The sequence below is a fragment of the Mustela erminea genome, chromosome 17, assembly GCF_009829155.1.
Source record: "Mustela erminea isolate mMusErm1 chromosome 17, mMusErm1.Pri, whole genome shotgun sequence".
Classification (NCBI taxonomy): Eukaryota; Metazoa; Chordata; class Mammalia; order Carnivora; family Mustelidae; genus Mustela; species Mustela erminea.
This window is the reverse complement of record NC_045630.1, coordinates 61,646,662-61,663,235: the sequence shown is the minus strand read 5'-3', so window position 1 is coordinate 61,663,235 and position 16,574 is coordinate 61,646,662. Positions and strand designations below refer to the sequence as shown.

General features: G+C 45.7%; 1 protein-coding gene across 1 annotated transcript in view; it reads right to left on the bottom strand.

Moving 5' to 3' along the window:
* Positions 1 to 14,580: 14,580 nt before the first annotated feature.
* Positions 14,581 to 16,574, bottom strand: part of TMCO1 (transmembrane and coiled-coil domains 1) — a 43,312-nt gene continuing 41,318 nt past the window's right edge. Inside the window, exon 7 of the mRNA XM_032317842.1 lies at positions 14,581 to 15,167. Coding sequence (XP_032173733.1) covers positions 15,069 to 15,167 — 99 coding nt within the window. The 3' untranslated portion in view covers positions 14,581 to 15,068. The remainder of the gene's footprint in view (positions 15,168 to 16,574) is intronic.

Below are 16,574 nucleotides of genomic sequence, written 5' to 3'. Positions count from 1 at the left end.
AGAAGAGAGGCGGGCCGGCAGAGGCTGGGCTGGCGGCGAGGGGCGGGGCCGCGGAGAGACCCGGCGAGGGGCGAAGCCCTGGGGGCGGTGGGAAGGGGCGGGGTTCGGGGAGGGGCGGGGCCGCGGGGAAACCGGCTGGCAGGGGGCGCGGCCCTCAGGGCGGGGCCGCTGGTCGGGGGCGGATCCGCGGGGCGGGGCGGGGCGGGGCGGGTCCGCGGGGCGGCGAGGCAGGGAGACTGGATGCGGGTCACCCCGGGGCTACTCCAGCTTAAGGGCCTCCAGGTGATCAGGTAGGATCTGGGAGACTTGTGGCAGACTAGGCTCCTAGATGGTCCGGGTCAGTCCCTCGCTTAGACAGAAGGATGGGGCTACCCACCAGGGTCATGGACACACACACACACACAAAACGAACCACGTGAGGAGATGCACAGGTGAATAAGCTTGATGGTGGTGATTATTTCACAGTGTATACCTCTATCAAACACCAGGTCGTACACCCTAAATACATACAGTTTTTGTCAATTATACCTCAATAAAGATAAGAAGTGGGAAAAAAGTTCTGAGAGAACCCGGACAATGTTAAGTCCTTGACTGTGAAAGACCCGCGGATCCCCTTACCCAAGAATTCAACACTGCCACAGGATGCAAACAGCAAGAGGTTCTTTATTGCAGCGCGGGCGCCTGCGGGTGGTCAGCAGCTCCTGCTAGCTGAGCACCCCAGGCTGGGGTGGTGCAGGATTTTTATAGACAGGTACATACAAGTCCTGGATGGGACAGGGCCGATTGGCTGACAATTTGAACATTTGAAAAAAGGCATACTTGGTGTTTGCGGATTGGCTTTGGAAGACCCCCGCACGCGAAGAGAAAGGCGGGAAGGGGAAACAAAGAGGGGAAGTTTGACCTTATTACTCAGCAGAAAGGCATCCTGTCTACGTGACTATGCAGCCCCCTGTCTACCTGACCTACGTGACCATGCAGCCCCCTTGCCTACGTGACCATGCCTCGGCTATTAGGAGAAGGTATCTTGTTCAAACAGGAGACAAGTGTCATGCCCTAAAAGCCAAGCGGTTACAGAAAGGCAAAAGAGCAGTTAAATTGAATTCAACCCTGGGGGAAGGGTCTTTTCATTGTAAGGGGAGGAGGGGTACTATGACACAACAAAAGAGCAGTTAATTAGTTAACGACGGGGGCGGGGGGGGGGGGGTCTTTCAACTGTAGCACTGTTTGTATCTGCTCTCCTCATCGGAAGTGGGTGCTGGCGCTTCTGTATCCAATGATGATGGAGTAACAGGTACCAGATTTATCTTCTTGTCTCAAACAACGAGAAAACTGGGCTAAACATAGGAAACAATAATTTACAAATACAGGACAACAGGTAACATCGGATAGTGGTCCTCAGTGAGCCCTTCAACTTGCCCAGTCTGCCGAGAAAGAGCGTCCAGGTCACAGGGCAGGGAGAAGGAACCCATGTAGAGCCCAGCTGTCTTCCCAAACAAGGAGACAGAATTTCCAGTTTGAGAATGTGAAGGGGGCTAAAAAGGAAGGAGCTATACAAAAAGCTTTGGAGATCAGCAGACTGCCCTTGGTTTGAGGGCTGAGTACTGATCTGTAGTACTGGGGAGGAGACAACTCAAGGCCAAGGGGAACACCTGCCAGAAAGGAATAAACAGGAATATCCCTTGAGCTCATATGGGACTGGGAACTGTGTTCCCACCAGCCAGAATACAAAGACCTTATAATAGAGGGCATTGTGTAGGGTCCTCAGAAGGATATTTTCTCAACAGTGGGGTCACATTATCCCTAGGCTAGTGGCTGCTTTGGGTCTGCTGTAACAATGCTTATCTACCAGGCTCAGAAGGATCTAATCAATTCCAATAACTCATCTGTGCCCCAGAACAAAAGCCCCAAATATTTAAAGAATACGACAATGTCTAGCACCTAAAAAAAGTGTAATCCAGAATGTCCAGAGCCAACCAAAAATTATCATCCATGCAAACAACCAGGAGAGAAATCAATCAAAAGAAAGACCCACACAGATGACAGAGTTAACACACAAGGATATCAAAAGTTATTATAAAAGCACTCTGGGTGCCTGGGTGGCTCAGTGGGTTGAGCCGCTGCCTTCGGCTCAGGTCGTGATCTCAGGGTCCTGGGATCGAGTCCTGCATCGGGCTCTCTGCTCGGCGGGGAGCCTGCTTCCCTCTCTCTCTCTCTCTCTCTCTCTGCCTGCTTGTGATCCCTGTCTGTCAAATAAATAAATAAAATCTTTAAAAAAAAAAAAAGCACTCAATATGGTTATGAAGGTAGAGGGGAAAAAATAAACATCATGAAGAGGGAAAGATATATAGAAGACCCGCATCAAACTTCTGGAGAGGAAAAACATAATATCTGAAATTTAAAAGCATACCAAATGGGATTATGCAGAGGAAAAGAGTAATGGGTTTGGAGACATAGCAGTAGACATTCTCCAAAGTGAAACACAAGGAGAAAAAAAGACTGGAAAACACAATAAACAGAGCATTTCTGGGCTGTGGGGCACTATCTAGTGACCTAACATTCATGTAACTGGAATTTCAGAAGTGGGGGCATTGGGAGGTGAAAAGAAAAATGTTCAAAGAAATAATGGTCAACATTTTTCCAATTTTCATGAAAACTATAAGTTTAGCAATCCAAGAAGTCTGATGTACTTCAAGCAGAAGAAACATTAGCTACAGCCAAGCACATCCTGTTTGAAATACTAGAAACCTGTGGTGAATAGAAATCCTCAAACAGATGCAAAGGAGTGTGCCTTCTGGAGAACTATGTGACTTTCACAGCCTGATGTCTGCAAGTCTGGGAGCACAAGATTTGTTTTATTTTAACAAACACTTTTTTTTTTTTTTTCCAGCCAGGCTCCCTGTGGTTTCTTGAGGGACGCTTTCCAAAAACATACAAGGCATTTACTCTGTGTGCTTCTATCTAGTCTGTGCGTCGGGAGCCTTTTCCAGACAGAGTCCGTAAGCTGCTTCATGACTGGCTTCCTTGCCCCTAAGCTCCTCTTCCTCAGTTTATCAGCACCTGCCATGGAACCGCCCGAAACAACTGGGCAAGACTGGGATGAGACCTTTGTTGGTCTGAGATGTCTTCGTGAGAGGCCCCGGAGACAAAGCAGACAAGCCTTGTCTCTTGCTATTTATGCTCTTGAAGCAGTTGGCTCTTCAGTATCTCCAGGGTCCCCAGTTCTGGACTCTTCGTTCCCTTCTTCTGCTTCAAAACCAGCAGCCTGACCTGAGCTCCTTTCCTGCTAGTAATACCTAGCTAAGAACAGCAGAAGGCAGCCACCTCATACCTTCTGGCTCATTCCAAACACCTACTCTAGACGTACCACCCACAGTAGGAACTGGATTTGCCTATCAAGTCCCCACAAAAACGGTTCTACCAACGTTTTACCTAAGCAACCGCGGATACTCCAGCTTTTCAGCTGGTAATATCACTTCCTAACCTTCTGCTAGGCATCTACTAAACCAATGCCTGTGTTTTCCATGTGTATCTTATTTTTTAAAGATTTATTTATTTTAGGGGAACCTGGGTGGCTCAGTAGATTAAGCGTCTGCCTTCAGCTCAGGTCGTGATCCCAGAGTCCTGGGATCGAGTCCCACATTGGGATCCTTGCTCAGCAGAGAGTCTGCTCTCCGTCTGCCTGCCGCTCCCTCTGCTTATACTCCTCTCTCTGATAAATAAATAAGTAAATCTTTTAAAGTTAATTTATTATTTTAGAGAGAGAGCGTGAGATCCTGGGCAGGTGGAAAGGAAAAAGGGAGAGGGAGAATCCTTGAGCAAACTCCCCGCTGAGCACCCCAAAGCAGGGCTTGATCCCAGTGATGTGGGAAACAAAGACAGATGAAAAATTACTAAATTTCTTTACTACCTATAGCCCATTGACAAGTCCTTGAAACAGGCAATGTGACATTCCTCTAGGGACTCAACTGCCTTGATGTTGACACTTTGCTAAGGGCAAAAGGCTGTCTTAGCTTTGATCACCCCTCACCCCAGGATCCCGGTAATCTACTTTAACACACAAAAATTCCTTTGGAACTTTCCTTTATCTCTACCCCCACAAGATAAGTGCTGGCAATCATCCCCCAAGCATGTGGTCCACCGATATACATCTGAAGGGTCTCGTGATGAAGGTTTTATTAGACGGTAATAAATGACCTTTTCCCAACAACAGCTAGCCTCCTCGAGGCCTTGGAAACCTTGCTTCCAAAATTCTTTAGAGACTTACATTATCCCTACCCCCTTCCCAACTTGAAAGTATATAATGAGCCACTTCTCATGACCCCACTGCTGCTCTTTCTGCCCACGGGTCCTGTCCCCATGCTTTATTAAAGTCACCTCTTTGTACCAAAGATGTCTCAAGAGTTCTTTCTTGCCATCCACTTCAAACCTTAACATTCTTTCCTACATCACCAGGACCCTGAAATCATGACCTGAGCTGAAACCAAGAGCTGACTGCTTAAACAACTGAGCCATCCAGGCACACTTTAGATGTTAGTTTGTTTTTTTTTTAAGATTTTATTTATTTATTTGAGAGAGAGAGAGAGAGAGCTGAGAGAGAGATCACAAGCAGGAGGTAGGGGTAGAGGAAGAAGCAGACTTCCCACCAAGCAGAGAGCCCAATGTGATGCGAGGCTCGATCCCAGGACCCTGGGATCACGACCTGAGCTGAAGGCAGATGCTGAATTGACTGAGCCCCCCAGGCACCCTAGGTGTTTTTTTAAAATAGCATTCCACTTCAAGGTACCAATTTCTGTTAAACTAGTTTATTAAACAAATCCAAAATGCAATAACTTGCAAACAGTAGAAATTTATTTACAAGCTGCCTAACAGTCCAGGGACATCTAGGTTAGAATGTTCAAGATCTGTGTGGCCAGGATGGGGAGAAGGGAGCTCTGCTGCCCAGAATTACTGAAGGACCCAGGATGCCATCACCAACACATGGCTTCCAAGGATGTTCCCCGTGTCACCCTGGCAGTCATCTGGAAAAGAAAAAGAGCGAGAAGCTGGAGTAGGTCGGGCATCAGAGTGTCTCATATCACTTCTCTTCCCATCCCAGTGGGGAGAAGTTAGTTGCATGGCCATACCCAAGTGCAACTCATAGTTCGTTAACAAGTTAGTTAGCAGAGTATGCATTTGGGGAGACAGCTGGCCATCTCCACCACAGAGGTTCTGTTAGGTGGGGTTTCCCGGAGAAACAGAACCAATAGGATACATTATAGAGACAGAGTGAGAGGGAGAGATGGAGAGAGAGGTTAAGGAATTGGCTTACATGGTTCCGGGGACTGGCAAGTCTCAAGTCCGTAAGTAAGTAAGAATTGACGTGCAGTCCTGCATCCAAATTCTGCAGGGCAGCAAGCTGGAAACTCAGACAGAGTTTCGACGTTGTGCTCTTGAGGAAAATTCCTCCTGATTTGGGAAACTTCAGTCCACTTTTAAGGCCTTCACCTGCTTGGATGAGGTTCCATTCCCGTATTAGGGAAGATCTTCAGCTTTACTCAAAGTCTACTGATCATAAACGTTTATCACATCTCAAAAGTACCTGCACGGCAACTTCTAGAATGGTGTTTGGCCCAACACCTGGGCATTGCAGCCTAGCCAAGCTGACACATGAATTACCCCATCGCAGGGCACCTGGGTGGCTCAGTGGGTTAAGCCTCTGCCTTCGGCTCAGGTCATGATCCCAGGGTCCTGGGATGGAGTCCGGCGTCGGGCTCCCTGCTCGGCCGGGAGTCTGCTTCTTCCTCCACCCTCCCCACTTCTTACAATCCTTCTCTCCCTCTCTCAAATAAATAAATAAATAAATAAATAAATAAATAAAATCTTAAAAAAAAAATACACCATCACAGATACCCACGAGTGAGCAGTGGTTATTTTGGAACACGTATTATCAGACATATGTATGGAATTATATTATGTAATTGTGTAATTTATATTTCTGTCATGAAGAAGTCAGGCATTTAGTTAAAGTGGCATTCTGTGGTAAAACTGAGGATGTAGCAAGGTCTCAAGGAAGAACAGGGGTGGCCGAGGACCCGGCAGAGAGGATTGCGCAGGAGAGGGAAGGTGACAGGGAGCAGGAAGGGCGGGGCTGGACGGAGACTTGCAACAAGAGGAAAGATGCCGAGGCGACCAGCAAGGTGAGGGGGACCCTCCTGGGTCCACTGCTCTCTTTTATTCCTATTTTTCTTTAAAGATTTATTTGAGAGAAAGAGAAAGAGCGAGGGCGTGCATGCAGGCACAAGTGGGGGAGGGGCAGAGAGAGCGGGAGAAGGGGAGAGAGCATCTCAAGCTGACTCCCCACTGAGTGCAGAGCCCGATTTTGAGGGGTGGGGGGCTCTACCCTGGGCTGGACATTGAGATCACGACCTGAGCCTAAATCAAAAGTTGGATGTTTAACTGACTGAGCCACCTAGGTGCCCCTTTCTCTCCTATTTTTAAGGTTGGTTGCCATGTTGAGGGAGGAACAAACCTTTTTTTATTCTTTTCATTGTGCTTTGTTTTGTTTTGTTTTTCGTGGAAATGTCTTAGAAGCAGGAGTGACAGGAGGAGGGTCTAGGAATGGAAAATGTTAACACACCTGCCATGCATCTATGAGGTCTGTATCTTAGGACCAACCATAGGGAGCCTCCCATTGGCCCCATCACACCCCTGCTAGAATCCTCTCGGGGTGTGTGGTCCGTTCTCCCCGCCGGCCTTGCCAAGCACAGCGGACGGGTGGCTCCGCGAACAAAGCCCGTCGCGCGCCACCGAGCAGGCAGAGCCAGTTACGGTCACTAGGTGGCGCACGCGCACAAGCGGCCGGTCGAGCGGCCCCGCGGGAAAGTTAGAAAACTCTTAGCAAACCCACACGACAAAGAAGGAATTCAAGAATGTGGATCACAGAGTCAAGCAGCTATGGCATCTTTGAAATGTGACCACCAATGTGCTTTATCCCGTACCCCCAAAACTTGAGGCTGGGTGGATACTGGGCGTGATAGAAATCTCCCTGCACCAGGTGGCAGCGGAGAGCAGGAATCAGAATAAGGGAGGCGGCCGGCCGGGCAGGGACCGACCTGGAGGGGCCTCTCTGAACCGTCGCGCCGTCTAGTATTAGTAACCTGGCCAAAGCCGTTTCTCCCTTTTCCCAGGCTAGCAGAGCCCTGACTTTATTGCAGTGTCTAACTCCCCTCCTATAACTTGGACAAATCATGAGTAGACTGAGCCCACCAGGGTTCTTACTGCCCTCGGCCTTGATGGGTTTGCGGATGGACATGGGACACGGACCCAGCCAGTGAGCACTGGAGAGGCCGGGCATCTCCCAGGGGAGAAACAGAGGGACAGGGACAAGCACACTCCACGCTGAGCGCAGAGCCCGATGCGGGGCTTGATCCCATCACCCTCAGCCCATACAAAAAAAAAATAATAATAATGTCTGTTCTTTAAGCCACTCAGTTTGTGATACTTTGTTACAGCAGCTGAAGCAAACTAATCCAGGGAGCCAATGGGGAGTTTTGAGCGGAAGAGTTAACACACTCTGGCTTACTTTTTACAGGAATCACACATTGGGGCGTCTGGGTGGCTCAGTGGGTTAAGCCTCTGCCTTCCGCTCAGGTCATGATCTCAGGGTCCTGGGATCGAGCCCCCTATCGGGCTCTCTGCTCAGCAGGGAGCCTGCTTACCCCCCTCTCTGCCTGCCTCTCTGCCTACTTATGATTTCTCTTCCTGTCAAATAAATAAAATCTTTAAAAATAAATAAATGAAGGAATCACACATTGTTGTTACCTCACAAAAAGAGTGGAAGCAAAGGGGCCAGTCAGGTCGCTAATGCAATAAGCCAGCTGGCAGGGGACTGTAGACCGCCGTGGGGGGAATGAGAAAGGCAGGATAGCTGATGGGTGGGGTGTGGGGAGTGTGCGTGGGAAGAACCAAGGCTGCCCACAGCTTCACCTTATTCGTTGTCAGCTGGAGGAGCCTCCCTTTCTCCTGCGTATTCTTGTTATTTTGTGTTGACATCTCTGTTTTCCCTTTTTCCCTTTAAATGATAATGTCCCCAGGATTCGGTCTTCTTCCTCCCCGAGCTCTACCTTCTCTCATAGAATCGCAGCCAAACCCGTGACTTCAGCGTCCACTGGTGTGAACATAACTAATACGTAACTCCGTCTCTGATGTCCCTTCTAAGTGCTGGACGCTGGAAACACGTATGCGGACTCCGTGAGGCATTCCCGCCTCCTTACCCCACAAGCTTCTTTCATTCATTTTTGTCTAAATGGACTCATAATGGGGCGCCGTCATTGAAGCGTCTGCCTTCAGCTCTGGTCATGACCCCGGGGTCCGGGGATCGATCCCTGTGTCGGGCTCCCTGTTCAGCCGGGAGTCTGCTTCTCCCTCTTCCTCTGCCCCTTCCCCCTTCCCCGTTCATGCTCTCTTTCTCTTTCAAATAATTCTTAAAAATCTTTAAAATAAAAAAATAAATGGACTCATCATGTACCCCAGAACGTGTCCCTCCTCCTCTATTCCCTTCAGTGTACCCGACAAGTTCAAATGTGGCTTCAGCTTTCGGCAGTTAGATCTAGAGGCTCAAATAATGTTGTCAATGTCCCCTCCGCCCCGACCACACACACACCTCTGCTCTACCACTTCATGTTTATGGGATTCCTTCTCTGGTTCTCTACCTTCATCAGAAAGAAAGTTGAATGGTTCAAACCTATGTACTTACAGCTTGTGATCCAAAGGATGAGAGGACTTCTCTTTCCTTTGAGCCACACATTTATTATTATTATTATTATGTTAGGATTTTATTTATGTGTCGCAGAGAGAGAGCACAAGTGGGGGAGGCAGCAGCCAAAGGGAGAAGGAGGGTCCCCAATGAGCAGGAAGCCTGACACAGGACTCGACCCCAGGACCCTAGGATCATGACCTGAGCTGAAGGCAGATGTTTAACCGTCTGAGCCACCCCAGCGTCGTCTCTTCGACCCGCATATCAAACATTAGAGTAGTTCTCAATTGCTTTCGTTTGGCCCGTACGTCCAGTCTGGAGCCGGGTCACTGGGGCCAGGAGGGTAGAGTGCTCTAACTGGTTAGCCTTGGTTCTGTGCCCATCTTCAAGGGACAGTAGGGACAGTGTGACTGACACGGCATACCACATGGAGTAGGGAGGCACGGCTCCCTAGAGGAAACCATGATCAGAAGAAGGAACACCAGACAGTCCCTCATATACTCCAGTCACACTGTTATACTCAGTGATTTGCGGGGATTTCTTAAAATACTTAATTTTTGTGACTGTATGTCCACTTGTCTGACAATTTTGACATCCACTTCCCTCACCAGACTGGAACTCATTGTAACTCTATTTTTGGTGACCACAGGATCCCGGGCACACAGTAGTGCTTAGTAAGTATGTGACGAATGGCTGGCTTCCTAGCCGGTCCGAAGCTTGCCTTCTCTCATCTGTGCCCACCCTGCCAGCAGAGTGATCTTAAAATGTGCATCTGATTACGCCGGTTCTCTGCTTGGAGAGGGCTTCTTGGACGTTTCAGATTTGTATCCCTTACCTGATCATGGAGAGGCCACACGGCTTGTCATTTCTCCCTAATGATCCAGTCATCCTCAACGACCTCCTGTTTCCTGCCTGCTTCCTTTTTTGAACATTATTCCACGTTATTCTTTCTGTCTCCAATGCTTTTCTTGCAGCTTTTTCTCTGCCAACTTCAGAATTCCATGCTTGGACCCCCAGGAAGCCATTCTTGGATCCGTTAGACATCCTCCTCTCTGTTCCTAGAGCACAGGGTTCCGCTCTACTTAGCAAACTCTGTTCATTTCCTCAAATGCTGCCCCATCTATACTCTATGCTCCTTGAAGGCAAGGGTTTTTGCTAATTTTTGCTGACCAGTACCCAAAATCCTCAACAGAGACAATCAGTGGTTCCTTTCTCTCTGTGTAGCTACTTCCATCACGATATGCATTACAATCATGAGTGCTGCTCATCCTTCTAGGGGATTCTCTGCCTTGTTAATACCTGCACGTGACCGGGTGCTGCTGAGCTGCTGCACGTGACCGGGTGCTGCTGAGCTGCTCTGACCTAAAAGGTCAATTACGGAGTAGAATCACATGCACAAAAATCTTTTATATACTTTAGACACGTACCTTAAAACATACAAATATATACCCTATCACTTTGGATGTAGGGCCAAGGCCTTCTCCTTGAGTATGGGCCTATTGTTTGGAGTCCCACTAGTTTAGTTTGGGTTTTTTTGTGGGGTTTTGGTTTTGTTTTGATCATGCATGACTGGCTCATTTACTCCAAAGAATTACCTTTATTTTGAAAAAAAATATATCTTTATTTTGTTTTCCATGCATACTTTTTAGCAATAATACAAAAGAACCAAACATTTGCAACTCAGGGTTTTTAAAAATCTTAAGAATTCAAACAGAACTTGGAATGACAAAAATCCAACGTTTTATGGTGGATGCTTTCCAAAGATAAAATGTTTTAAAACCAAATGTAGTGCCTCTGATGTCCAGTTTTGGTTTCCTTATTGTGGGATATGAACTGAAACCCTAAGAAATGATAGAAGGGCTGAATCTTCCTAAATTGTTATTACTTTTTCAGTCTCTGTTATTTCACCCACAAATAAGTCAGAGCAATTATGTTTAGCAACTTGGTTTTATTGAGTCATTCCAAACCATTTTCATAGATGCAATTCTTTTTGCATTCCTGTTTTATGAATTTGCAGATCTCATCAATTTGTGTGACTAAAATTAACAAAACAAATAACATTCCACAGTTCCCAGGTGGGGGCTCAAGTGCATAAGCATGGCTAAGAGCATCTGACGTGCTATGTGCACCAGCCAGCATTCGCAGAACAGAGAGGATGCGGGGAAGACTTGCATAAGAGGAGGTTGGATAAGGGAGCTTGCCTAGAGTATAGTAACCCCATTTTCCAGATGAGGCAGTTGAGGCTTAGAAAGTTAAGACACTTGCCCATTTTTAATAAGTGATTCATATATGAAAAACACAGAGATACAGAGAGGGGAAAGAACCGGCTATCTAATGGTCAAAGCAAACTTATGAGAGGATGCTTGAGCAGAGTCTAGAAGGGACTAGGAGAACATTCTAGGCAGAGAAAACAAGGATAATGAGGTCCAAAAAGACTGTGAAAATATATTCTCAGGATAAATTCTGCTTGACTGGAGCCTAGGTTTATCGGGGTGAGAGCAGGGACCAGAGATCCAGACTGGAATGGACTAGAGATCCGGACCGGGATGGACTAGAGATCCGGACTGGTGCCAAACAGCTTACTCAGACGCTCCTGGGAGCCACTGGATCACTTTCCTTGGCGAAGCAACAGAGCTGGACGGACAGCTGAGAATTTTCATGACAGGACGGGCGACGGGCCAGAGTAAGGAAGACAGCCTGGGAGGCTGCTGCAGGGGAACTCAGGGGACAGTGACAAGGACCTGAGCCCAGTGACGTCCACACACAGTGTTCTCTCCCCATCGACAAGTGCAGGCAAGAATAAACAGGATACGATCAACAAAACCCAAACTGACGGAAACTCTACAGGGTAAACAGCTCAGTTTCTTCAATAAATAAATTGCAAGGGGGAAAAGGAGAGAGAGTGGGGAGCTAAAATGTGAGCGGGCTCCGAACCCCGACAGCGTTAGCATCACCTTGCACTCGTCAGAAGTGACAGTGGGGAGCTAAAATGTGAGCGGGCTCCAAACACCGACAGCGTTAGCATCACCTTGCACTCGTCAGAAGTGCAAATTACTAAGCTTTACTAAGCTCTACCCCAGACTTAGAATCAGAAACTGTTTTAATAAGCCTTGTAGCAGATTCTGACATGCTCTAGTTTGAAAACTGCTAGAGCGGACTGAAGACATTTACGATGCTTATCAGCCTATTGTAATATAGTTATCTTATTTGGGTCTTCACTCAAAAAAGATTGCAACAAATTTTGACATCTTTAGACAATTATCCATTTTTTAGGTATATAAGTAAGGTTAGATTATACACACACATATTTAAAAGCACTGTAATATTTATGCATAAAAGATGCGATGCCTAGGATTTGCTTCAAAATACTATAGGAAGCAGGTAGGGGCAGACATGAGATTGGTCATGAGTTAATAATTGTTGAATAATGGGTATCTCATTGTTCTTTGTACTTTTTAAGACTTTTTGAGATTTTTTTCCATTCTAAAAAGTTTAAAACCTCAAGGGCAAAAGTAAATTAGGAGACTGTAACTTAAGCAGAATCAATGCAAAAAAAGAAAGTATACTGGAAAAAAAACCTACTACATAATAGTATGTGGCAAAATGATTTTGATTTGGATGTAGGGGAATTCTGTATGCTCGCCAACCTGCTGGTGTCGCTTAAGTTCCTGACCCCCCCGAGGATGACTTAACGTGGGAGACGAGGGACCCCAGTCTGCTCAGGCATATGGGTACAAGCAGCCATTTGCTTTCCAATTTCCAAACTGACTTGGATTTTGGAATGCTGTCCGTGAATAAATCCATGCCTACCTGCATTTTTTGGGAAAGTTTTCTGCTTTAGCGTATTACGAATGCAAACTGAACAGACTAATACATCACATTGAAAATGCTTGATTTTGTTTCCTTTAAACTAGAAAAGGGACAATTATCCTCTGCATTGGCCCAGTAGCCATTTCATACATTTTGAGAGACGTTCAGAGGCTCTTCTGGCCTGAAAGGTCATCTCCAATGATTCCGTGATGGTCTGGATCTTGTCATCCAAATGACTAGTCTTGAAAATTTTTCAGGGCAAGTAATTAAAAAAACTAATTATGAGGTTTCATAGCCTTTAACATATCCTTTGATTTACATTCTTATGATCTGGTAGCTTTATTCCTTTGTAATACATCTATTTGTGTTCTTTTAGAAACAGGGTGAAGAGATGTTACTCTCCTTCCTTTTTACTCTCCGTCTATGGAAATACACTTTATGAAAACCTGGTCCATAAGAAATTTAATTAGAAAGCCCTATATTCAAAACCTAAGGAGGTAAGTGGTAGGATGGACCAGACAGTCTCACTTTACAAAGGCAGTGGCAGAATTTTCAGTGTGGTTCCTTCTCTTTTTATGCTTTATAGAGATTCCATCATTTTTGTCATCATTGTTATCATGACCATCATTTTGTCTGGAACAGTCAGTGATGTGGGGAAAACACCATTAGAAATCGCCATCCATTATCACACATCCTTTCTGACCAAACTGACCTAGAAATGAAGATTTCTGTTCCATTTCATCTGCTTTTGTTGAGCCTTTGCTGTGTTCCCACTGATGTGACGGCTTTAAGGATACAAGAACAACTAACCCCCGCCCCCCACCTTCAGGGCTCCTGTACTCTCTAGCCGAAGAGATAAGAGCCAAGGAAAGGGAAATCACCGTCTGCCTATGGAGAGGCACTGCAGCGCCCAGGACAAGTAACTTTAGATGGCTTCGCTCCAAATCCTGACTCTGCCCCTCACTAGCTAAGTGATGGTGAACAAGTTACTTAACCTCTCTTACCTCAGTTTCTTCATCTGTCAGATGGGAGTAAGAACCTTATGGGGTTTTCTTGAAATAACTCTTAGCTAGATAATCCATAAAACACTTAAATTTACCCATATATTTTATTAATTTCTATGTTGGCCATGTTTCTTATGTCCCACACCTTCCTCCTGGTAGTCTTTCCTGTCCTCCTGGAAGAAATACATACATACATATGTATTTCTTTTTTCAGTATGAGCTCTATGCCCAACATGGGGCTTGAACTCATGACCTCAAGATCAAGAGCTGCATGCTCTACTGACTGAGCAAGCCAGGTGCCCCAGAAATACATCCTTTAATAATTCAATTATCTTTGATTTTGTAGCTCTGAAAATACTGCCTCCCAGTTTTGCCCCCAATGTTATGGCTTAGCCGTACATAAAATTCTAGGCTGATAATTATCTTCGTCAGCTTTGAAGGTATTATCCCACGGTCTTCTGGATTTTATGCCATCGACTGGTTTGCTAGCAGCTTAACAGTTGATACTTCACAAATAACATGTCTTCTCTCATGGTGGAATACGTGCATCTAAGCAGACTATGATCAATGAATGTGTCTGTGCTAGAGTTATCGCTCCACACGAGATTTCCAATTTCAGGGATTAGGCAGGGGAAGATCATGATAGAAGCATCCTCTCATCCTTTACAAAGGAGCATGGCAGGAGCATGGCCACTGGGACCAAAAGGAAGCCCTGCAAGATGGTCTACCTCCAGCCACACCCTCGTCTCCGGGGGGACAAAGAATGCCTTGCCCAGAAACCCGCAGGCCACACGAGGGTATAAACGGACGCCGAGGACCCTCATTTTTATACTCCCATGAGTTACTTTTCTTTCCTCTAGTGCTTCCCACTTCCTATAACAGGACAACTCTATATTTTGAGCTTGTAAGACAAGTATGATAAAATAGTACATTTAAAACTTTTAGTTTAGCCCTTCCTGGCCAACATTTACGTTCAGATTACTAAAAACACGTATCTAGGAATGTGGGACAGAACAGATCTCACCTTGCGGATGAAATAGCTAAAATTCTGGCCTCTTTATTGATCTTGAGTACTGTTATTTGGAAACTTGGAAACGATGTACAACAAATAGTTCCAATTAAGATACCACAAACTAAGTTTTTCTTCCAGATCTCTAAATGCTCATGGAGGGCCAACTTCCATGGTACATGGCACACAGCACAGACCTGAGAGTCGGTCCCACAGAAAATATTCATGTAAGCCAAACAGAGAAAGATGCTATTTGTTTCTCATTACATAAACATTGCCTGAACTTATCTAATCAACAAACTTATTTTTCTAAAAGTTAATCTGTGACAGAAAGTACTATCGTGCTTGCTGGGTGCCATTCTCATTTGAATCATATCCAAAAAGTCTAGAAATAACTCAGAACTAGAAAGTGGCCCAAGTGCTAAGGCTCTCTACGGCTCTTGCTACAAAATAGTTGCCAGTCTAATCTGAATGTTTAAAAAGAATGACAGGAATTACAGGGTTCTTGATTTCAAGAGAACTTCCCAGAAGGAGGAGGTGGACCAAGAAATCCACCTGCCTGCTTGGTGGCAGCTCGTGAAGGGGCAAGGCCAAGAATCTTCTGGATGTTCTGTGAAGAAAACAGAATTAAAACTGGGTTTTAATATGAGACAGAGAGAAGACTGTTTCACATAGATCCCATATGAACAGAAGGCATATAAATTAAAAGTACCACTATGACCTAAAAAAGGACAATTACTACTACCATGGTATTTTTTAACAGTTTTTAAAAAAAGACTTCTTTATTTGTTGGATGGAGAGAGAAGGCGCACAACCACAGGGAGCAGCAGGCAGAGGGCGATGCGGGCTCCCTGCTGAGCAGAGAGCCCGATGCGGGACTCGATCCCAAGACCCTGGGATCATGACCTGAGCGGAAGGCAAACGCTTAACCAAATGAGCCACCCAAGCTTCCCACTATGGTGTCACTTTTTAAAAAGACCTACAACATGATGGAGATCACAGGGCAGTAAGAGCCCTCTCACCTAATGGGACCTTGGTCCACAACCAAAGACACTGATTTTTTCCAGTGGAGAATCATTAAAAGAGGTAATCTTTTATTTCAACACGAAGCATATAAAGTATATTCATTAGCTGTTTCTTACAGCAAGTCCTTTTCTTTCAGTACGGGTCATCAGCTGGATTTGGTCATTACGGCACCACCTAAAGCTGAAACTGAAATGCTCACTTTCAGTTTTTTCTGAGTGCTAAGGGCTTAGGTTCCTGTACAGCAATCTGAGTCCAGAATCCTCCTAGATTTCTAGCACCTCCCCTCATCTTTTCACTTGTCTCATTATATCCAATTCAGCAGGTTTTTTAAAAATTCACTTCATTAAAGTAGTTCTCATAAAAATCACTTTATATTTTTATTTTATTATTTTTATTACTTACTGTAACATTAAATCAAATGACATAAATACAACAACATATAAAACCAGCAGAAACAGTTTTAGGATAAACAGAGGCTCTTGAAAAGCAATGACTCATTCACCTGGTAGGAACAGACAGGTGTGGGCGTACCGGAGAGCAAACCACGAGTGGAGACTGTGATGCGGGCACTAAATGCTATGCCTTTTTAAAGCAGGAAGTGAGAGGGTTTGTGAATGTGGAGAGCTTCAGTTAAAGGTCAGGTGTTAAGATTTTTTGTTTTTTAAAAGATTTTATTTATTTATTTGTTTGACAGAGAGAGAGGGTGTGAAAGAGATCACACGTTGGCAGAGAAGCAGACAGACAGAGAGAGGAGAAGCAGGCTCCCTGCCGAGCAGAGAGCCCAACATGGGGCTCGATCCCAGGACCCTGGGATCATGACCCAAGCCAAAGCAGAGGCCTAATCCACTGAGCCACCCAGGTGCCCCAGGTGTTAAGATTTTGTACCGCATTCATTAGAGGGAAAAACCTTAAAGATCATCTACTTCCTCTTGCTTCATTCTTTCATTTTGTTTTGAGGAATTCCAAGGAGAACTTGGAAGAGTGTGATGGT